General features: G+C 38.8%; 1 protein-coding gene across 5 annotated transcripts in view; it reads left to right on the top strand.

The window, feature by feature from the left end:
• Positions 1 to 23,834, top strand: part of kidins220.S (kinase D-interacting substrate 220kDa S homeolog) — a 125,203-nt gene that overhangs the window by 4,177 nt on the left and 97,192 nt on the right. For all 5 annotated transcript variants that reach the window (XM_041565051.1, XM_041565052.1, XM_018265920.2 and 2 more), the window contains exons 2-14: positions 1,375 to 1,516; positions 4,316 to 4,414; positions 6,050 to 6,148; positions 9,710 to 9,808; positions 11,462 to 11,563; positions 13,326 to 13,424; positions 17,609 to 17,806; positions 18,031 to 18,129; positions 18,851 to 18,949; positions 19,575 to 19,673; positions 22,081 to 22,258; positions 22,598 to 22,762; positions 23,546 to 23,725. In XM_041565051.1, coding sequence (XP_041420985.1) covers positions 1,409 to 1,516; positions 4,316 to 4,414; positions 6,050 to 6,148; positions 9,710 to 9,808; positions 11,462 to 11,563; positions 13,326 to 13,424; positions 17,609 to 17,806; positions 18,031 to 18,129; positions 18,851 to 18,949; positions 19,575 to 19,673; positions 22,081 to 22,258; positions 22,598 to 22,762; positions 23,546 to 23,725 — 1,624 coding nt within the window. In that variant the 5' untranslated portion in view covers positions 1,375 to 1,408. The remainder of the gene's footprint in view (positions 1 to 1,374; positions 1,517 to 4,315; positions 4,415 to 6,049; positions 6,149 to 9,709; positions 9,809 to 11,461; positions 11,564 to 13,325; positions 13,425 to 17,608; positions 17,807 to 18,030; positions 18,130 to 18,850; positions 18,950 to 19,574; positions 19,674 to 22,080; positions 22,259 to 22,597; positions 22,763 to 23,545; positions 23,726 to 23,834) is intronic.

Below are 23,834 nucleotides of genomic sequence, written 5' to 3'. Positions count from 1 at the left end.
TTTGCACAGCCTGTCCTTCCAAAATTATTAGCCTGGTGCACGGTGATAGAGGGGTCAGCACTCTCCTAATACAATAGTTTGACGAATTTCACTAACACTCAAAGGCAAGCAGGGACGAGCCCTTGCCTGCTTATTGCAGTTGTGCAACGTTTCGGGTAGGGATGCACCGAATCCAGGATTCGGTTCGGGATTTGGCGAGGATTCGGCCTTTTTCGAATCCTAATTTGCATATGCGCGTTTATTGCAGTTTTGCAATGTTTCGGGTAGGGATGCACCGAATCCAGGATTCGGTCTTTTTTTAGCTGGATTCGGAGTCGCCGAATCCTTCTGCCCAGCCGGACCGTATCCTAATTTGCATATGCAAATTAGGGGTGGGGAGGGAAATTGTGTGACTTTTTGTCACAAAACAAGGAAGTAAAAGTTTTTTCCTCTTCCCACCCCTAATTTACAAAAGGAAATTTAGGATTTGGTCGGCATTCGGCCAAATCTTTTGAGAAGGATTCGGGGGTTTGGCCGAATCCAAAATAGTGGATTCTGTGCATCCCTAGTTTCAGGTTGTACCCCTTTTATCAAGCATACACAATTGTGAGTAAGAAACCTATTTAACACTTTAAATAGCAATGATTGGTACAGGTATGGGATCTGTTATCTGGAAACCCATTATCCAAAAAGTTCCGAACTACGGAAAGCCCATAGACTCCATTTTATCCAACTAATCCAAATTTTTAAAAAATTATTTCCTTTTTCTCTGTAATAATAAAAAGTAGCTGGTGCTTGATCCCGACTACGATATAATGAATCCTTATTGGAAGCAAAACCAGCCTATTGGGTTTATTTAATGTCTCCATGATTTACTAGTAGACTTAAGGTTTGAAGATCAGAATTACAGAAATATTCGTTATGTGGAAAACCCCAGGTCACCGAGCATTCTGGATAACCGGTCCCATACCTGTACCAGTATTTGTATTCTGTACCTGTACTGTTCTGCTAAAAGTTGGTGTGTGTTTTTACTCAAAAATGTTTTGTAAAACATTCTTCCCTGAGAGAGCTATAAAATCAAATCTTCTCATATTATTTCCTCCTTGTTATGTTTTGGGTAGCCGAGGATGAGTAGAGTATAACAGAGCTTTATTAGCAGGCTCTCAGCAGCCATTACACAACAGTAACTTTCACTTTTAAGCTACCAGGAAGTATGCACAGTATAAGTCTGGGCACAGTGACATCTACAGGCCATTTGTATAAACACCACACTCCTGTGTGCCATTTATGTGGCTAAGAAGAGCATAAAACTCAATTAAGTGTACTCCATTGCTTGATTATTTAAAGTCCTTATTCAGTCATTCACAATGCATGTTTTTTTTGTACTTTTGACAGATTATTGCTGAATTTCAACTTTCAACCAAGGGTCATGGCAGGCTTGGGTTCTCAGAACCTGCTCGCCTATGTGGAAGAGGGCAATATTGCTGCTCTGAAAACTCTTCTGGAAAAATGCAAGGATGTCGATGAAAGAAATGAGGTAATTCATATTATGGCTTCTTGTAGCTCCAAAAGGCACATGTGAATAGCCGTGAGATACAAAGCTGGCACACCAAAAAATCTACATTTTATTTACTTAAAGGGATTCTGTCATGATTTTTAAGATGTTTTTATTTCTAAATTACACTGTTGACACTACAGATGATTCACTCCATGTTAAAGTTTATTTCTAACCCCACAAGTGTATTTTTTAGTTGAAATATAAGTGTGTAGGTGCATCTCGGGTCATTTTCCCTGGTCATGTGCTTTCAGAAAGAGCCAGCACTTTACGATGGAACGGCTTTCTGACAGGCTGTTGTTTCTCCTAATCAATGTAACTGAAGGAGTCACAGTGGGGCATGGATTTTTACTGATATCTTGTGTTAGGGAGCTGCTTTCTGGTTACCTTCCCATTGTTCTGTTGTTAGGCTGCTTGGGGTTAAAGGGAGGGGGTGATATCACTCCAACTTGCAGTACAGCAGTAAAGAGTGACTGGAGTTTATCAGAGCACAAGTTACACGACTGTGGGCACCTGGGAAACTGACAATATATATAGCCCTATTGAAGAAGGAAAAGGAACTCTAGCAGAATTACTGCAAAAAAACTTTAATTCCGAGTGGTGGAAAACACAGCATGTTTCATGTCGTGTTTGCCACCACTCGGATTTAAAGTTTATTTGCAGTAATTCTGCTGGAGTTCCTTTTCCTTCTTCAATTTTGGATCAAATGTAGCAGTTGCAGCACAGAGCAACCGTAAAGGAATTGGACACAATTTGTTGGAAATTTGTACTGACCACCATCCCCCTCTTCTATTTGAATAAGTCAAATTTCAAAATTAAATATAAAAAAATGTTGCTGTTATAAAAAATAGATATCAGTGCACTATTAACTGATGCTTTAATACTGCAACACATATTAATTTAATCACTGACAATGGGATACTGTGTGACCTACTGTAGTCTGGCCCAGAATTGTTTTCAGATATATAGAAATAGAGTCTGAGGAAATACTTCTAGGGCCTGACCTGTAAAAAGTAACTGATTACTTATATTCAGGGTTTAAAGGGCTATTGCTTAAAGGGGGTTTTCACCTTTGAGATAACTTTTAGTATGATGTAGAGAGTGATATACTGCTACTGGGTTTCATTTTTTATTATTTAAGGTTTTTGAGTTATTTAGCTTTTTATTCAGCAGCTCTTCAATTTGCAACTTACCCTAGCAACCATGCACTGTTGTGAATAAGAGACTGGAATATGAATAGGAGAGGCCTGAATTGAAAGATGAGGAATAAAAAGTAGCAATAACAATACATGTGTAGCCTTACAGCCTTGCTTTTAAGGAAAGGCCAGACGTGGCGTTTTTGCTGCGTTTTTACTTTGCGTTTTTAAAAAAGAACAGCCAGGCATAAATACGCATAAACTGCACTACCACTGAAACTAATGGAAAACGCACTATGGCAATTCACACAGGGTGCTTGCAAGCTGAAATCTGCAACAGGACGCCAGTATTGGCGTTTTTTAGCAGAAACGCTAATACGTCAAGAAACTACCAAATCAATAGACTCTATGGGATCTGCGCGTTTTAAACCACAGTTTGCGTAAATACGCAGCGTATTTTAAATATGGCATCCAAACTCTCAATGAGAACAATGAGAAGTGCATGTTGGATAAAGAATCCTACGTGCTGTAAAACGCATGAAAAAACGCTTGTTGACGCATGTGGTTTCAGTCAGTGGCGTATTTACTCCTGGCTGTTCTTTTTTAAAAACGCCGCAAAACGCCACGTCTGGTCTTGCCCTTAGAAGGGAGTCAGCGACACCCATTTGAAAGCTGCAAAGAGTCAGAAGAAAAAGGCAAATAACTATAAAAAAATATATAATAAAGACCAATTGAAAAGTTGCTTAGAAGTGGCCATTTTATAACATAGTAAAAGTTACCTTAAAGCTGAACCACCCCTTTAAGTGAATGTCAGGAAGGGGCTTGGTGAAGAGTGGGTACTAGAGAGAAGCAGATTTTAGCAGTTGAGAAGTTTTTAATTGAGGTGAGCTTTGGGGAACTAGCTAGAGACCTGAGCCTTTGGCTGGGCAGGAAAAGATAAGTAGCATAACAGCACTGAAGGTAAACACTGTGGGGCTCATTTATAAAGTGCTCTCCACTTTATAAATGAGCCCCACAGTGTTTACCTTCAGTGCTCTATATAAAAAAAATCAAGGATTTATTGTCAACATTTTTTTTTACATATTCAGAATATTTAGCCCTACGCGTTTGGACTGTAATCGGTCTTCCTCAGGGGCACAAAATATCAAAACAAAACGAAAAAGGCTGCCTTTTTTTTGTTTTGTTATGATATTTTGTGCCTCTATCCTGAATATGTAAAATTTGTTTGACTAATAAAACCTTCGATTGTGCTTTCCACATTGTAATTATCAATTGGAGACCTTTGGGTAGCCTCCTGTGGAATTAGCACCTCGCAGTGGGTATTTTGAGTGTGCGTCTGCTTACTATAGTCTGGGCTCATTTATAAACACTGGGCAAATTTGCACTTGGGCAGTAACCCATGGCAACCAATCAGTAATTAGCGTTTTTCAGCCAGCTGCAGGTTGAGCACTGAAAGCAATCACCTGAATGGTTGCCATGGGTCATTGCCCAGGTGCAAATTTGCCCAGTGTTTATAAATGAGCTACACTGGGGTTTTAAAAAATAAAGTATATGGTCCATGATATCAAATGGCTTTGGTGCTACAAACGACACACTTCACCAACATACACAGTAGCTAACCGTTTTACCATGTCTTTCTCTACAGAATGGACAGACTGCATTAATGCTGGCAGCTGAGCAAGCCAACCTTGAAATAGTGCAAGAGCTGCTCAGAAACAGAGCCAACTGCAACCTTGAAGATGTCGTAAGTCTTCTAACACCTGACTAGATACGGGTTATATGTGGATTGTAGAGGGGTGGGTTGTTTTGGGTCACCACACAGTTCCACCATAGGAGTCGTTTTCTGTGTACTTCATACTAACTTATCGGTCAGTAGGTTCTACTGCTGTAAGAGTTCTTGCAAAAAAGAGGAAGGGATATTTATATTTTATTTCTCCATCCATTTCAGCTAAAGTTTGTACTGTAGATGAGAAATATACCCCCTTTTCTATAGTTCATGGTATTAGCAGTTTTGCACTACTGTTATCAAAACAAACCCTCCTGAAAAAGTTTTTTACGTTGTTACTGGGTCTGTTCTATTGCTGCATTCTGTTTGAGATGATCTTTAAAGGGGAACTATCGCAAAAATGAAAATTGAATATAAGCTCCATCATACTGAAATAACAAACTTGCTAAATACAATAAATTCAATATTCTGCATTGTTCTGAAATAATAAAGTTTATATTCACTATTCCTCTCTCAGCATCTGAGCTCAATCAAATAACTGATTCCAGTACAAACAAAATCTAACAAAATAACTGCCCTTTGCACAGATTCGGCATGTAGAGAGACAGGATTTCTGGTGATTTTAATAGAGTGAGCTCTAATACATCTTCTAGGCAAAAGGAGCCCCCCTATAAGATATATTGGATCTAACTGTCAATTAATATCTGACATCCAACTGCTGCATGAAGAGAGAATAAAGAGAAACAGATGCTGAGAGAGGCATAGTGAGGATGAACTGGATTAAAGGAGAAGGAAAGCTACGGAGGCAGTTTATTGCCAATAGATTAGCTACAATAGTGCAAGCTAGAATGCTATATTTATTCTGTAGAATGATTTACCATACCTGAGTAAAAAGCTCTAGAAGCTCTCTCGGTTTGTTTAGGATAGCAGCTGCCATATTAGCTTGGTGTGACATCACTTCCTGCCTTGGTCTCTCCCTGCTCACTCATAGCTGTGAGCTCAGGGAGAGAGGAGCAAACTGAGCATGCTCATGCCTGGGGAAAGGAGGTTTAAGCTGAAAACAGGAAGTCTGATACAGAAGCCCATGAGTACACAATAGAAGGAAAGAAATGTGGTGTTTCTTTTGACAGAGGACTCAGCTGCATTTCTTTGAGGGTTTACCGGTGTATTTATATAGACCTTTCTGATAAAGCTGACTTAATTTTAGCCTTTCCTTCTCCTTTAATCAGAAACAGTACAGAATATTTAATTGATTGTATTTAGAAAGTTTCTTATTTCAGTATGCTGAAGCTTATATTAAATTTTCATTTTCGCGATAGTTCCCCTTTAATTGTATTCATGGGATATACTCTTTGTGAATGCCGTTGCTCACCACATTGCTGCAGTGATGTTATTCAGAGACAAGATAAATCCTTGCTTCCTTTGTGATGACGTATTTCATTGGCATCCTATAATTTTCACAATGGGTGTATACTGTCATTACCCAAATACCTAAAGGTTTACTTTCAGAGCTTCAGTACAACTTCTATGGAGAACTAAACGTTAAAAACCTCTCCAATGTCTATTTGGTACGATCATCTGGTAGGTGGGTTTCCAACATAACATCATCTCAGCGCATAATGCTTTATGGTAATCTGGAATTCTCTCTCATAGGATAACTGGACTGCTCTCATTTCTGCTGCCAAAGAGGGAAACTTGGAAATTGTGAGGGAACTACTCAGCTACAATGCTAATTTGGAGCACCGAGATATGGTATGTTGTTTATACTTATTGTCTTGTTAGCTTTCAATATCAGGAGGTTCAGATGTCCTAAAGTACAGGAACTGTCCCGTGAGTGTGTCTTACCCCAACAGTTACTTTATATTCACTGTACCATACTTAAAGGAGAATTTAACCCTAAAGTTAAAAAAAACCCTACCCCCCTACCATACATAGACCCCCCCTCCCTCCGACCCCCATTCTAAGTGTTACCCCGGGCAAATGCCCCTAACGTTTTACTTACCGCTCGTGCAGATACCGACATCGAGTTCACGGGCGCCATCTTCAGCCGCTTCCGTAATCTTCGTAATGAGACTGGAGTTTCGGCACATCAGCAGTCGTTGCAAATCAGAAAATTGCTCCAACTGTCCATGCGCCGCCACGCTGGTCTCATTCCGAAGATTTCTGAAGAGAAGATGGCGCCCATGAACTTCGATGCCTGAATCTGCACCGAGGGGTAGAAGTAAAACATTAGGGGCATTTGCCCGGGGTAACACTTAGGCTGGGGTGAGGAGGGAGGGGGTCTATGTAGGGTAGGGGGTTTTTAACTTTAGGGTTGAAGTCTCCTTTAGCAGAAATGGGATTTCGGTGCATTATGAATTTGCACTGGATAACCTTCCTTAAATTTTAGATAACCTTGTATTGTGTCCTGTTGTCTAACTACACTACACCAGTGTTTAATAGCAGGACATTATTGTTAGTATGTAGGGTTGGGCGAATTTGTCCCGTTTTGTTTCGCCAATAATTTGCTGCAGGCGAAATGACGCCGACGCCCATTAAAGTCTATGGGCGTCAAAAAAAATTTTGTCGCGCCGCAAATTTTTTTTTGACGCGTGTCTTTTCATTTTGACGCACAACGCCATACAAGTCTATGGGCGTCATTTTTTCGTCTAAACAAGGCGAAAAAATTCGCCCATCCCTATTAGTATGTTAACACAACAGTAGGCTTTACATAGACTTGTAGCATCAGTGTATTTTACAGTGTCTTTATTATAGAGTTGGTTATTGTTCTTACAATTACATAGGTCTGTAGGGTGCTGGGTTTTTCTTCTATGTGTGAAGTGCTTCCTAACAGGAAAGCTCTTTAATTTTTAGCTAATAAATAATAATAATATTATTCCTTTTAGAGGGCCATCCAGACTTGGGGGGTTATTTATCAAATTCCTTATTTTCTGAAATATACTCTGACCAAATCCGCACAGGTTATCGCCTCTTTTTTATCAATACATTTTCCTGAAAATTTCCAGTTCAGAAAAAAAATAGTGAATCGTACGAATTTTTCTGATTTTCCGCCCGCAAATTCTGTATTTTTTTCTTTTATTTTGGATTGCCCAAAAACAAAAACAAAATCTTCTGATTATTTCACAAAGCAAAGCAAATGAATGATCCAATATATCTTATAGGGGGCTCCTTTCCTAGCAGATGAATTAGAACTCACTCAAATAACTGATTCCAGTGCAAAATCTATCAAAATAACTGCCTTTTGCACAAATTCTGCATGTAGAGAGACAGGATTTCTGATGATTTTAATAGAGTGAGCTCTAATACATCTTGTAGAGCGCACTCTATTAAAATCACCAGAAACCCTGTCTCTCTACATGCAGAATTTTGTGCAGTTATTTTGTTAGATTTTGTTTGTACTGGAATCAGTTATTTGAGTGAGCTCTAATACATCCAATCTGGTGATTTTATTAGAGTGAGCTCTAATACATCTTCTAGACAAAAGGAGCCCCCCTATAAGATATATTGGATCATTCATCTGACACCCAACTCCTGAATGAAGACAGAATGAAGAGTAACAGATGCTAAAAGAGAAATAGTGAACATAAACTTGATCATTTCAGAAACAGTACAGAACTTTTAATTGATTGTATTTAGAAAGTTTCTTATTTCTGTATGCTGAAGCTGTTAAATTTTTATTTTTGTGCTAGTTCCCCTTTAAAAAGCTATTAGGCACGTAGCCCAATACTGCCTTTAACTGTAACAGTACAAACCAAACCTGCTTTATTGTGCTCTGTGCAAACTATCCAAGAAACATGGGCGGGGCCCTTTAACGTAATTACCACCTGTTATTAAAAAGCAGTTAACCTTCATATTAGTGATATTGGTATTCAGGTAGATATTGCCTAAAAACAGAGCTGCAGTCACTTTCTAAACTGCTCTGTACCGTGACCTGCAAGCATAAAGATGCAATTATTAAAGGGATACTGTCATGGGAAAACATGTTTTTTTCAAAAATCTGACATGGGGCTAGACGTATTGTAAGTTTCACAGGTTCCCCTATTCATGTGACTTGTGCTCTGATAAACTTCAGTCACTCTTTACAGCTGTGCTGCAGTTGAAGTGATATCACCAGATACCAGCTCCCTAACACAAGATAACAGCTCCCTGGTAGATCCAAGAACAGCACTCAATAGTAAAATCCAGGTCCCACTATGACTGATTCAGTTACATTAAAGGAACAGTAACATCAACATTTTTTACAAAAAAATTCGTTAGAATACAACGAAAAAAAACCCCACCAAGACAAAATTAAAATTTAAAAAAACAAAGCCTTTATTAAGAAATAACTTACAGAAACTCCACTTCCTGTCCTCTATAGAAAAGGCGACAGGGCGACCATCCATCCTGCAGCGCTCGATTTCTCCTCCCTGGCTATTCACTGGGGTCCTCTGCCCCGATCTCTTTCTCCAGCTCTTCTTCATCCTCCTCTCATGAGCAGCATGATCACCAGCACCTGGGCTTCAAGCGCATCCCAGAGTGGCAATGGTTCCGACTCAGGCGGGAGGCTTGTCTGGGTTGACATGGTTCATAGAGTGTGGGGGGCATGGTGGGACTGACAATGCCCTTCCGTTTCCTTGGGGCAGCCTTCCATGTTTCTGGCTAAATGCCCCACTCCTGGCAGTGTAGCGCAGGTTCACCCCCACAGTGTCCCAGACACTGTCTCGTGGAGTCTCCCCGATCTGTCTCCCATCGCTGCAGGATGGATGGTCGCCCTGTCGCCTTTTCTGTAGAGGGCAGGAAGTGGAGTTTCTGTAAGTTATTTCTTAATAAAGGCTTTGCTATTTTAAATTTTAATTTGTCTTGGTGTTTTTTTTTGTTGTATTCTAACAAATTTTTTTGTAAAAAATTTTGATTTTACTGTTCCTTTAAGTAGGAGAAATAACAGCCTGCCAGAAAGTAGTTCCATCCTAAAGTGCTTGCACACGTCACATGACTGGGGGCAGCTGGGAAACTGACAATATGTCTAGCCCCATGTCAGATTTCAAAATTGAATATAAAAATATCTGTTTGCTCTTTTGAGAATTGGATTTCAGTGCAGAATTCTGCTGGAGCAGCACTATTAACTGATGCGTTTTTTAAAAAACATGTTTTCCCATGACAGTATGCCTTTAACTTTCTACTGAGTGATCAGAAGAATAATGCTAAAATGGATTGAGCTGCAAAAATGGCATATAAGCAAGATTCAGCAGCACTCTCATATAGGTATTTGTGCCGTATTAATGCATTTCTCTAGTGTTGTTGTTTTTCTGATTGCCCTTTCCTTATTTCCAGGGAGGATGGACGGCCCTCATATGGGCATCTTACAAAGGTAGCACTGACGTGGTGGACTTTCTGCTGTCAAAAGGCGCTAATCCGAACATAACTGGGCTGGTGAGACATCTTGATTTTTGGGTTGTTTGTTGCTGTTTCAATGGTAGATTAATATGCAGTCTATACATGTTCCACAAAAAATTACATACAGTTCTTTTTTGTGGAGATCTCTCTAGAGAATCCCAGTTGACCCCAGTTGAGGGATATTCTGTACAGCCAATTAGCCCTCAGACTTTAAAGGAACAGTAATACCAAAAAATTAGTGTTTTAAAGTATTTAACATATAATATTCTGTTAGCATGCACTGTTAAAATCTGTGGGGCAGATTTATCAAAAATCGAATTAGATTTTTTCCACGATTCAAATTTTTGCACCCAAACTCACGCATTTGACTTATATTTTTAAAAACTCGAATGTCTGATACTTATTACGGTAAGTAAAAAAAAAACCTTGAAATTCGAGTTTTCAGAACATGAATCCGATTGGTTCCAATTTTTTTGGCACAGGAACTCAATCTTTAGCGTTTTTTTTCCCCGTCATTTTTCGTTTGAGTTTTTCAAAAATACCAAAACATTTGAGTTTATTCGAGGTATAAAAACCCTCGCTCAACTCACAAATTTGATTCTTGATAAATTTGTCCCTGTGTGTTTGCTTCAGAAAGTCAACTGTAACTGGGGGCAGCTATTCAAGCTGGAAAAAATGAGAGCAGGCACAGGTTATATAGCACATCAAAGATAAACCCAGCCAAATACAATGGTGTTATCAGCTTTGTAACCTGTGCATTTTCCCCCTTTTTCCAGCTTGAGTGGCTGCCCCCATGGCTACACAGCAGCTTGTTATATAAACTATCGTTGTTTTTCTAAAGCAAACGCACAACTTTGACCAGTGCTAGGGTTGCCACCTATCCGGTTTTGACCCGGACAGCCAGGTATTTTGAGGGGCTTCTCGGGTCTATACTTCCTGCCCGGTTTTCCAAATAAGGAAACTGGGTGGGATTCCCTTGATTGACACGGCGATCGGCTGATCGCTGCATCATAGCCCCGCCCGCTGACATCATAGCCCGCCCACTGACGTCACGGACCATCCACCCCCCCACCCGGTCTCAGCCAGACATAAAGGTGGCAACCCTAACCAGTGCAGAGCAACAGTACATTATATTTTAATTACTTTGATACACTTTTAGTTTTTGGTGTTATTTTTCCTTTAGGCAAAGGTAAATGAGCATGAATTGGAGCATGAACAGTACTAGGTATAGAATAAGTCCCATTCCAATTTACACTACGTAAAAGTCAAAATGTTGTTGTTCTGTTTTAGATGCTATTTGCTTGTCCACTGCAGTCAGACTTGTTTGGGACCTGCTGTGTATTACTCAAAACCACCAGTATTCTTTGCAGCAGCAATTAAATTTAACACATCATAAATCTCCTTTGGGTTCCATGACGTATATTATTTTGGGGCAGAGGAATGTACAGTCAGCGGGATAAATAATGGAAACAAACTGACTCATTCATGCCACAAAACATGCCGTTAAGTTCATGAGAGAGCTGGAGCTCATGTGGAAGCACAGGCTAAATGACACATGACTTTTGTGGTCGTAATTATATTTTTTAAATTGAATGTTCTATTCCTTAAATCAAAACATGTTTTTTTTTAAAATATTTAAAGTCATAGCCTTTATCTGTATTCACATGAAGTCTTTGGACTTGGTTTCAGCAATACAGTGTCTACCCAATTATTTGGGCTGCCGGCCGAGGTCACTCTGACATTGTGAAACTCCTCCTTCAATATGGGGCAAAAGTCAACTGCTCAGACAAGGTAGGTGTCAGCATGTGTATTTTTGTTACTTATGAGACCTGTCTTTTAGGATTTTACCATGCGAATCGATTTCAGATAAAACTCATAAAAATCAATACTTCATACTGTCTCAGAATATAACTGTACATCACAATAACTGTACATCACAATAAGGGGCACATTTACTTAGCTTGAGTGAAGGATTAGAATAAAAAATACTTTGAATTTCTAAGTATTTTTTTAGCTACTTCGACCATCGAATTGTCTACTTCGACCTTCCACTGAGACTTCGAATCGAACGATTCGAACTAAAAATCGTTTGACTATTTGACCATTCGATAGTCGAAGGACTGTCTCTTTAAAAAAAAAACTTAGACCACCTACTTCACCACCTAAAACCTACCGAGCACCAATGTTAGCCTATGGAGAAGGTCCCCATAGGCTTTCCTAGCTTTTTTGGATTGAAGGAAAATCGTTCGATTGATGGACTAAAATCCTTCGAATCATTCAATTCGAAGGATTTTATGGTTCGATCGAACGATTTTTCCTTCAATCGTTCAATCGAAGGAAATGCGGTAAATCCTTCGACTTCGACAGACGAATATCGATGGTTAATTAACCTTCAATATTCGACCAATAGTAAATGTGCCCCTAAAAGTGAATTACCTTTAAAGGGATACTGTCTTACCAGAATTTCCCTGTTTCATTTTTTGTGTGACTTAATATTGCACAGTTTTCATCTATGTAAGCTATCCAGTTTTTATGCAATTACTTATTTTAATAGAATATTTTCATTTTAACCCTGCCTAGATTATATTTCTAATCTTCAGCAGTCATCAGAGCAGCTTCTTCAGTTCAACTAACTGGTGTGGGAAGTTCTCGGCATATAAATCTTTCACTAATCCAATCACAATGGCACAAAGGCTATGCAGTAAAGGGCCATTTGATCAACAAACAGTCTCCTTTATACAGACATTAAAGGGGTGGTTCACCTTTAAATAAACTTTTAGTATGTTATAGAATGGCTAATTCTAAGCAACTTTTCAATTAGTCTTCATGTTTTCTTTTTTTCATAGTTTTTTAATTATTTGCCTTCTTTTGAATCTTTCCAGCTTTCAAATGGGGGTCACTAAAAAACAAATACTCTGTATGGCTACAAATTTATTGCAGATTACTGAAATTTCAAACTGGAGAGCTACTGAATAAAAATGACTATGAGGATTTTAATTCATCCAGGTCATGGTATATCTAGTATAGGTAAATCTAAAAACAACTTGCTGAGTAATCATTGAAGATGTTTCACTCCTCATCCGAGCAGCTTCTTCAGTTCAACTGACTGGTGTGGGAAGTTCTCGGCATATAAATCTTCCACTTATTCAATCACAATGGCACATTGTAACTCTTCAAAGAGGTGACATTGTCTTCAATGATTACTCTCAAGTCCAGTTGTTTTTAGATCTACATATACTAGAAATACTGAATAAAAAGCTAAATAACTCAAAAACCACAAATAATAAAAAATGGAAACCAGTTGCAAATTGTGTCAGAATATCACTCTCTACATCAAACTAAAAGTTTATTTAGAGATGAACAACCCCTTTTAATGAAAATGCACCCTATGTGCCATCAAGCTAAATGCAGCTGAAGTAAACGGTTTAGATCTGTGACAGAATGTGGGCTGCTAATTTTTGAGAGAAATCTGGGAGAGACCTTTTCATCTAAAATGAAGGCATTCATAATAAAGTTGGTGTATTGATGCTTTGTTTTCTGTTTTCCTTTGCAGTTTGGTACCACACCACTCATTTGGGCTGCCAGAAAAGGGCATCTGGAATGTGTCAAATATCTTCTGCAAATGGGGGCAGATGTTGATCAGGAAGGGGCTGTAAGTAATGTTTTATTTCCTTGTATGATGCAGGCGTTTACAGCATTTTCAGTCCGAAATGCAAGTTTCCTGCTGTTTGGTTGCTCTGCAAAGCTGGCACTACAGACATTGCATTAAAGGTGCACCAATATTTGTTTAAAAATTATTAATTTGCTGCACTTATGTAAGCAAAAGTAATGGCAGCATAGCTACCTTATTCTTTTAAGTTTTAGGGGCACATTTACTTAGCTCGAGTGAAGGATTAGAAGGAAAAATTCTTCGAATTTTGAAGTATTTTTTTGGCTAATTCGACCATCGAATTGGCTACTTCGACCTTCGACTACGACTTCTAAACGAAGATTCGAGCTAAAAAAAGTTTGACTATTCGACCATTCGATAGTCGAAGTACTGTCTCTTTAAAAAAAAAACTTTGACCACCTACTTCGCCACCTAAAACCTACCGAGCACCAATGTTAGCCTATGGGGAAGGTCCCCATAGGCTTTCTAGGCAATTTGTGGTTGAAGGAAAATCGTTCATCGATGGATTAAAATCCTTCAAATCGTTCTTAGATATTCGAAGTCGAAGGATTTAACTTCGATGGTTAATTAACCCTCGATATTCGACCCATAGTAAATGTGCCCCATATTGTGCAACCATAACCATAATGCCACATGCTGTATGGATATTGTGATATGTTCAATACATTACTTTAAACATATTAACATCCAGTGACCTCTTCTTATACTGTAAATTGCATATACAGGTACGGGATCTATTATGCAACATGTTTGGGACCTGGGGTTTTCCAGATAAGGAATCTTACCATAATTTGGATCACCATACCTCAAGCCTGCTAAAAACATTTAAAGTACTCCAGCTTCCAAATCTAAATTTGATAGAGAGGCCCACACAACACAGAAACCCCCTAATATACCCATCACAAAAGTATGAATAAACGCCATCTTCTATGCTGAAATTCAGCTGTTTAACAGTTCTTTTTGTAATTACTGCATCATTTGAAATCCTGGCAGGGAAGGAGGGACTAAAACACTGATGTTACAAATTCCTAAACCTTACAGATGCAGGAACTACATAACCCACAATGCATTGCACTATGATGTTCCATTCCTTATTGAAATCACATGTGCAGGGAATTGTGGGTTTGGAGGATGCAGGTGGCTGTTGATACAAAGTAACAGTAGTCAGCCAGCTCAGCAAAGTAGTCGAACCAATCAGCAGGAGAGCATGGGGCTAGGCTTAGGGAACTGTTCCAAACCATTACAAATCATGAAAATGTTTTAATTGATATTTATTGCAAAGTTGCTTGAGATTCTGTTTACTTTTCAAAACATTTTCTTTTCAAAATATTAATCTACATTAAGGGGCAAATTCACCAAGGGTCGAATATCGAGGGTTAATTAACCCTCGATATTCGACTGGGAATTAAAATCCTTCGACTTCGAATATCGAAGTCGAAGGATTTTAGCGCAAATAGTTCGATTGAACGATCAAAGGAATAATCCTTCGATCGAACGATTAAATCCTTTGAATCGAACGATTCGAAGGATTTTAATCCAACGATCTAAGGATTATCCAAAAAAAAACTTAGGCAAGCCTATGTGGACCTTCCCCATGGGCTAACATTGGGTTCGGTAGGTTTTAGATGGCGAACTAGGGGGCTGAAGTTTTTTCTTAAGACAGTACTTCGACTATCGAATGGTCGTATAGTCGAACGATTTTTAGTTCGAATCCTTCGATTCAAAGTCGTAGTCGAAGGTCGAAGTAGCCCATTCGATGTCGAAGTAGCCCAAAAAACACTTCGAAATTCGAAGTTTTTTTTACTTAGAATCCTTCATTCGACCTTGGTGAATTGGCTGGTGAGGTGCTGTTTGGGCCTCTGTGTAGCTGAAATGCCAGGGCCTATTTTAAATCTCAGTCCAGACCTGGGGCCCTCCTCCTATGTCTCATAACAATATCCAGTTGCAATGTCGGACTGGCCCGGTGGGACACCGGAAAAAAACCCGGTGGGCCCGACCCTCGTGGGCCCCCGCCGGGCCAGACCCCCTCTACCAGTATAAAAATTTTGAAAAAAGTTTCTGGCGATGCGCATCGCATCGGCCGATTGCGCATGCGCACCAAGAAGCGCCGCATACGCATGGTGGTGTTCACGCTGCGCATACGCACAGTTGGGCGCATCGCAGTAGGGGGGGCGGGGGGCCCTGGACCAGTAGTCCCGGTGGGCCCCGGGCCCCCCAGTCCGACCCTGTCCAGTTGTAACTGTGAATCAGTTTTGGGGAAATGTTTCTGATCCTTATTCTAGAGAAAAAGGAAATCATTATTAAAAATTAGGATTATTTGCTAAAAGAGGAACTATCTCGATAATGAAAATTCAATATAAGCTTCCTCATATTGTAGTAAGACACTTTCTAAATACAATCAATTAAACATTCTGCATTGTTTCTGAAATAATCAAGTTTATATTCACTATTCTTCTCTCAGCATCTATTTATCTTCTTTCTCTCTTCATGCAGCAGTTGGGTGTCAGATGAAAGATACAATATATCTTATAAGGGAGCTTCCTTTCCTATTATTATTATTAACATGTATTTATATAGCGCCAACATATTGCGTAGCACTGTGTTAAAGCTCACTCAAATAACTGATTCCAGTACAAACAATATAACTGCCTTTTGCACAAATTTTGCATGTAGAGAGACAGGATTTCTGGTGATTTTAATTAGGGATGCACCGAATCCAGTAATCGATAAGGGATTTGGTCTTTTTCAGCAGGATTTGTATTTGGCCGAATCCTTCTGCCCGGCTGATGCAAATCCGAATCCGAAATTGTGTGACTTTTTGTCACAAAACAAGGAAGTAAAAAATATTTGCACCTTCCCACCCCTAATTTTCAAATTAGGGTTCGGTATTTGGCCAAATCTTTTTGGGTTCGGGTGAATCCAAAATAGTGGATTCGGTGCATTCCTAATTTTAATAGAGTGAGCTCTGATACATCTTCTAGGCAAAAGGAGCCCTCGTGTAAGATATATTGAATCACTCATCTGACACCCAACTCCTGCATGAAGACAGAATGAAGAGAAACGGATGCTGAGAGAATGATGGTGAAGATAAACTTGATTATTTCAGAAACGATACAGAATTTTTAATTGATTGTATTTAGAAAGTTTCTTATTTCAGTATGCTGAAGCTAATATAAAAATTACATTTCCCGATAGTTCCCCATTAAAATGAACTCTTAGGGGCAGATGTATTAAGGGTCGAATATCGAGGGTTAATTAACCCTCGATATTCGACTGCCGATTTAAAATCCTTCGACTTCGAATATCGAAGTCGAAGGATTTTGCGCAATTCGTTCAATCGAACGATCAAAGGAATAATCGTTCGATCGAACGATTAAATCCTTCGATCAGAAAAAACTTGGAAAGCCTATGGGGACCTTCCCCATAGGCTAACATTGACTTTGGTAGCTTTTAGGTGGCGAACTAGGGGGTCGAAGTTTTTTCTTAAAGAGACAGTACTTCGACTATCGAATGGTCGAATAGTCGAACGATTTTTAGTTCGATTCGAAGGTTGAAGTAGCCAATTCGATGGTCGAAGTAAAATCCTTCGGCTTCAAATATCAAAGTCGAAGGATTTACCGCATTTCCTAAGATTGAACGATCGAAGGAAAAATCGTTTGATCGAACGATTAAATCCTTCGAATCGAACGATTCGAAGGATTTTAATCCATCGATCGAACGATTTTCCTTTGATCCAAAAAAGCTAGGAAAGCCTATGGGGAACTTCTCCATAGGCTAACATTGGTGCTCGGTAGGTTTTAGGTGGCGAAGTAGGTGGTCTAAGTTTTTTTTTTAAAGAGACAGTACTTCGACTATCGAATGGTCTAATAGTCAAACGATTTTTAGTTCGAATCATTCGATTCGAAGTCAAAGTCGTAGTCGAAGGTTGAAGTAGCCAAAAAAATACTTCGAAATTCAAAGTAGTTTTTTATTCTACTCCTTCACTCGAACTTAGTGAATGGGCCCCTAACAAACAAAAGACACTTGTAGCCAATCCACCTGGACATGAACTTGTAGATCTGGGCTGATCCAAAACTGTTTATGTAAATGTCTAACCATACATACGTATTTTTGAGTTACGGTTCAGAAAATGTCTGATTTATATTCAATTCATGCGTCTTTTACAGAACTCCATAACTGCCCTGATTGTAGCAGTTAAAGGTGGTTTCACCGACACAGTAAAGGAGATTCTCAAGAGGAACCCAAATGTGAACTTGACAGATAAAGATGGGAATACAGCCCTTGCCATTGCAGCAAAGGAGGGGCACATAGAAATTGTGCAAGATCTTTTAGATGCAGGAACCTACGTCAACATCCCTGATCGAGTAAGTGAATATTCAGAACTATTAATAAGTGCCTTTTTCTACTAAAAGTCATTTCTGAAGAATATATATGTACATATTTACTCATAAATACTGTGAGAAAGTAATTCATATAGCAGCAGTTGCGAAAAAGAAAAAAAATCATTGCCAAGTAGTTTTCATAATTGTTCCTCTCTGTTTTGGAAGAGAAATGACATAGACGTTCACTATTTTTTTGGAACTTGCAGAATGGAGACACTGTTCTGATTGGAGCTGTTCGAGGAGGGCATGTGGAGATTGTTAGGGCCCTACTGAACAAGTATGCTGACATTGATATTAGAGGACAGGTAAGGGCATTGGGGAATTTAAACCAACCTGCCAAAGTCTGTAAATCGTATATACTTTTAGTTGTGTCATTAAAACTTTAAATGGTTCTCTGTTAAATGGGTGGTCCAACGTTAAGGTAACTTTTAGTATGCCATAGAATGGCCAGTTCTAAGCAACTTTTCCATTGGTCTTCATTATTTTTTTTTAATAGTTTTTGAATGATTTACCTTCGTCTTCTGACTCTTTGCAGCTTTCAAATGGGGGTCACTGACCCCATCTTAAAAAAATGAATGCTCTGTAAAGCTACACATTTATTGTTATTGCTGCTTTTTATTACTCCTCTTTCTATTCAGCCCTCTCTTATTCATATTTCTCCTATTTAAATCAATGCATGGTTGCTAGGGTAATTTGGACCCTAGCAGCCAGATTGTTGAAACTGGAGAGCTGCTGAATAAAAAGGTAAATAACTCATAAACCACAAATAATAAAAAAAATTAATACCAATTGCAAATTGTCTCAGAATATCACTCTCTGCAGCATACTAAAAGTTAACGCAAAGGTCAACAACCCCTTTAAATGGTGCATATTTGCTATACTTATGTATACAATCTTTTATTTGGGTTTATGAATTCTTCGCTGCAGTAGTAAATTAAAAGAAAAGATTTCTTCATGTTATGGGCCATATTATAACAGTGTGTGGCTTCCTTAAGATATCTTCCTGTATTTCATTTTGCTGTTTAGGATAACAAAACAGCATTATACTGGGCTGTGGAGAAAGGCAATGCCACCATGGTACGAGACATCCTGCAGTGCAACCCTGACACAGAGTTTTCTACCAAGGTAAGGTGTCTCTTTATAACAACAACCTTTATCCCAGAAATGCCTTTTTTATATATGACATTCTGCTTTATCTCACGACATCTTAAAGAAGAAGGAAAGGTTAAAACTAAGTAAGATTATCAGAAAGGTCTATATAAATACACCAGTAAATCCTCAAAGTAATGCTGCTCCGAGTCCTCTGTCAAAAGAAACACCACATTTCTTTCCTTCTATTGTGTACTCATGGGCTCCTGTATCAGACTTCCTGTTTTCAGCATAAACCTCCTGGGCTAGGGCTTGAGCATGCTCAGTTTGCTCTTCTCTCCCTTCTCCCTCCTCCCCTCCCTGCTGTAATCTGAGCCCAGAACTATGAGCAGCAGAGAGAGAGAGACTCAGGCAGGAAGTGATGTCACACCAAGCTAGTATGGCAGCTGCTATCCTAAACAAACAGAGAGCTACTAGAGCTGTTTACTTTAAATAAAGTGTTATATATTGAATTATTGTGGCTAATCTATTGGCAATAAACTGCTTCGGGAGCTTTCATTCTCCATTAAAGAATCCTTTAGTGTGGCAATATTGGTTTCTACAGACAGGGTGTATAGATGGGAGCTGTAGTTCTGACACACATTTTTCTGTTAATGCATAGGATGGAGAAACTCCGCTTATAAAGGCAACAAAGATGAGAAGCATTGAAGTGGTGGAGCTTTTGCTTGATAAAGGAGCTAAGGTTTCTGCAGTTGATAAGGTAAACCAAACAGTGACGGGGATATTGCTTTAAAGTCTGAACTTGTTCAGGGAATGATTCTTATTTGGAATCAAGCTGTCCAAGATGATCTATAATGGACGCTTGTAGGTTACATTTTCTGTCTCGTCTGAAACAGTGGGTTACGGAGTTTTGTCTAAGATGCATAATGAGTTTAAATCATGCAATGTTTTTTTTTAATATATAAGGCAACAATAAAGAACTGAGGTTCAGTGGCACCATGGGGTAAAAATTCACACAAATCCCGGCCCTACATTCACACATGCACATCGGTTTTTAATGTATAACATGGGACCTGGAATCAGTGTATATTAAAGACAATCTTGACCGTATCAACCTCTTGCATCCATTGAAGCTTACATATAGGGGCAGATTTATTAAGAGTCGAAGTGAAAATGAAAATTCAAATTTTCAAATTTTTTTATAGTCAAAAGTCTCAAATTCGAATTGTGAATTATCCAAACTCAATTAAAATTTTAATTTCGAGATTTATCAAACTCTGGCCAGTTAAAAATTCAAAATTGACTATTCTCCATCTTAAACCTGCTGAGTTAATGTATAAGTTAATGGGAGAGGTCCGGGGATCAATTTGGACATGTTACTAGCCTTTTATGACATTCATGTTTTTTTAGGAGAAAAAACTTGAATCTAGTTTAGTCGAATTCGTTTCTAATCCAATTGAGTTTTCAAGGCAGTTAAATTTATGTGCGTTTTCGATATTAGATTTTAATATTAAATAACCCCCCCAATCGAATTCCAAGTATATTCAAATTTATTACAGTTAAAAAATACTCACATGAATTTGAAATTCAACCTTTGATAAATGTAATCATAATGTAAAACTATTGCCATGCTCAAAATGTAACTTTTACTTAAAGGAACAGTAACACCAAACACCAAAAAATGTATGTATTGTAAAGGAAAGATAATATAATTTTACCCTGCACTGGGAAAACTGTACCCTGCACTGGGAAAACTGGTGTGTTTGCTTCAGAAAAACAACTATAGTTTATATAAACAAGCTGCTGTGTAGCCATGGGGGCAGCCATTCAAGCAAAGGATGCACAGTAGATAACAGATAAGTACTACTATAGTTTATATAAACAAGCTGATGTGTAGCCATAAGGGCAGCCATTCATGCACAGGATACACAGATAAGCAAAGGATACACAGTAGATAACAGATAAGTACTACTATAGTTTATATAAACAAGCTGCTGTGTAGCCATGAGGGCAGCCATTCAAGCACAGGATACACAGTAGATAACAGATAAGTACTACTATAGTTTATATAAACAAGCTGCTGTGTAGCCACGAGGGCAGCCATTCAAGCACAGGATACACAGATAAGCACAGGATACACAGTAGATAACAGATAAGTACCACTATAGTTTATATAAACAAGCTGCTGTGTAACCATGGGGCAGCCATTCAAGCACAGGATACATAGATAAGCACAGGATACACAGTAGATAACAGATAAGTACTACTATAGTTTATATAAACAAGCTGCTGTGTAGCCACGAGGGCAGCCATTCAAGCACAGGATACACAGATAAGCACAGGATACACAGTAGATAACAGATAAGTACCACTATAGTTTATATAAACAAGCTGCTGTGTAACCATGGGGCAGCCATTCAAGCACAGGATACATAGATAAGCACAGGATACACAGTAGATAACAGATAAGTACTACTATAGTTTATATAAACAAGCTGCTGTGTAGCCATGAGGGCAGCCATTCAAGCACAGGATACACAGTAGATAACAGTTAAGTACTACTGTAGTTTATATAAACATGCTGCTGTGTAGCCATGAGGGCAGCCATTCAAGCACAGAATACACAGTAGATAACAGATAAGTACTACAATAGTTTATATAAACAAGCTGCTGTGTAGCCATTAGGGCAGCCATTCAAGCACAGGATACACAGTAGATAACAGATAAGTACTACTATAGTTTATGTAAACAAGCTGCTGTTTAGCCATGAGGGCACACCAAAGATGATAGAACAATCTCACACCCTTCCACAGATCAGCCTGGTGCACAATCCTAGAGGCTCCGGCAGCCTCACATATACTGTGGAACAGAAGAAGGTCGGCACACAGGCATTAAAGTTGCAGGATTCCCTGCTCATTTATTGTGCAGAATGCAAAGATAGGGGGTCACGCCCCTTTGCTTTTTTATATTTTTGCAGAGATATTAAAAATTCTGAAGGGTTTAGAAACTTTCAAACACCATTGCACAAACTCCTTGCAGAAGTGCCCTGGCTGGAATTTAAATCTAGGAACCCTTTTTATAGCATTTTACTCTATTTCCAATTTTTTTGGATTTCCTACCGCTTTCATTTGAATAAAGACTCAACATTTTTGTTGCTTTTTTTGCAGAAAGGAGACACACCCCTTCATATTGCGATCAGGGGCAGAAGCCGAAAACTTGCAGAGCTTTTGCTTCGAAATCCTAAGGATGGAAGATTATTGTACAGGCCTAACAAGGCAGGAGAGACCCCTTACAATATAGATTGCAGCCATCAAAAGAGCATCCTCACTCAGATATTTGGTGCTAGTGAGTATCCAAGCTTTCTTTGTAATAGCTGAATATCATTCACTTTAGTTGATTGCTTTGATAAGGTCTTCTTACTACATGTAAATTTTGTGAATGTGCTGCATTTCATTGTCTTTGCTGTTTTAGTTCAAATGTAACCATTTAAAAGGCAAGGGTTGTCATTGTTAAATTGGTGAGGTTGCTGGAGAGGTAAATAAACAGGTGTAGAATATGGAATTTACCATTTATGAGGTTCTTAGTAGGACATGTGCATTTCTATTGTTGTAGAGCTGAAACTCTCCACTGATCATATACAGTTCTTGTCTCAAGGCTTTACCTACTGTACATTCTTTCCTATAGGACACCTTTCCCCCACGGAGTCTGATGGTGATATGCTTGGGTATGATCTGTACAGCAGTGCTCTTGCCGATATCCTCAGCGAGCCCACTATGCAGCCCCCGATCTGTGTTGGACTGTACGCTCAATGGGGAAGTGGAAAATCATTCCTGCTAAAAAAACTTGAAGGTAAAATTAAATTGGACATGAAATCTTTATATTTAATGAAAATTATTTTTCTCTTAGTGCCACCGGGTTTATGCAGAACAACAGAGAAATGAACCTGCCCTTGCCCAGTCTAATTTGTGTTATTATAAAGGGACAGTGGTTTAATATTATTGTAATCTGACTCAACCACTGAGGCCACGGCTGTTCCCACTGACTGCAAGAATGCTATAGAAATAATGCAGTTAATAAATTGAAACAACATCACTAGTACATTAATATTTGCCTGCACACAGTGGGAGAAACCCCTTGTCATACACTACATGAAACCAGTACAGGTATGGGACCTGTTATCCAGAACACTCGGGACCTGGCGTTTTCCAGATAACACATCTTTCCTTATTTTGGATCTTCATACCTTAAGTCTGCTAGAAAATCATGTAAACATTAAATAAACCCAACAGGCTGGTTTTGCTGCCAATAAGGATTAATTATATCTTTGTGGGATAAAGTACAAGGTACTGTTTTACTATTACTGAGAAAAAGAAAATCATTTTTGAAAAATTTGGATTATTTGGGTAAAATGCAGTCTATGGGAGATGGCCTTTCCTGTAAATCAGGATAACGGGTTTCTGGATAACTGATCCCATACCTGTATTTAATATTTGTTCAGATTCAGCACTTCTAAAGTGAGAAGTAGCTGCTGTATGGAGAACCAGCGTGTATGAATACAGGCCACTGTTTTGGCAAACTTTAGGTTTCATTGTCTTTACATGTGCTAATCATTTTGCTGTTTTTCATTTTTAGATGAGATGAAGACCTTTGCAGGCCAGCAGATAGAGCCTTTGTTCCAGTTTTCATGGGTCATTGTGTTTCTTATCCTGCTGCTCTGTAGTACCTTTGGATTGCTGCTTTCATTCACAGTTGATCCAAAACTGGGCATTTCTGTGGCACTCAGTTTGTTGGCTGTGCTTTACACATTCTTTGGTGAGTTTGTCCTGGGAATGACTTGGTCATTCCTGTCTTCTAATGTGTTACTTGTGCATTACATATTTTTTGAGCTTTGGTTTCATTCATGCATTATATTGAGGTGTGT

Source organism: Xenopus laevis, chromosome 5S, assembly GCF_017654675.1.
Source record: "Xenopus laevis strain J_2021 chromosome 5S, Xenopus_laevis_v10.1, whole genome shotgun sequence".
NCBI lineage: Eukaryota > Metazoa > Chordata > Amphibia > Anura > Pipidae > Xenopus > Xenopus laevis.
The sequence above is the reverse complement of the archived record's forward strand: the minus strand, read 5'-3'. Positions and strand labels throughout refer to the sequence as shown.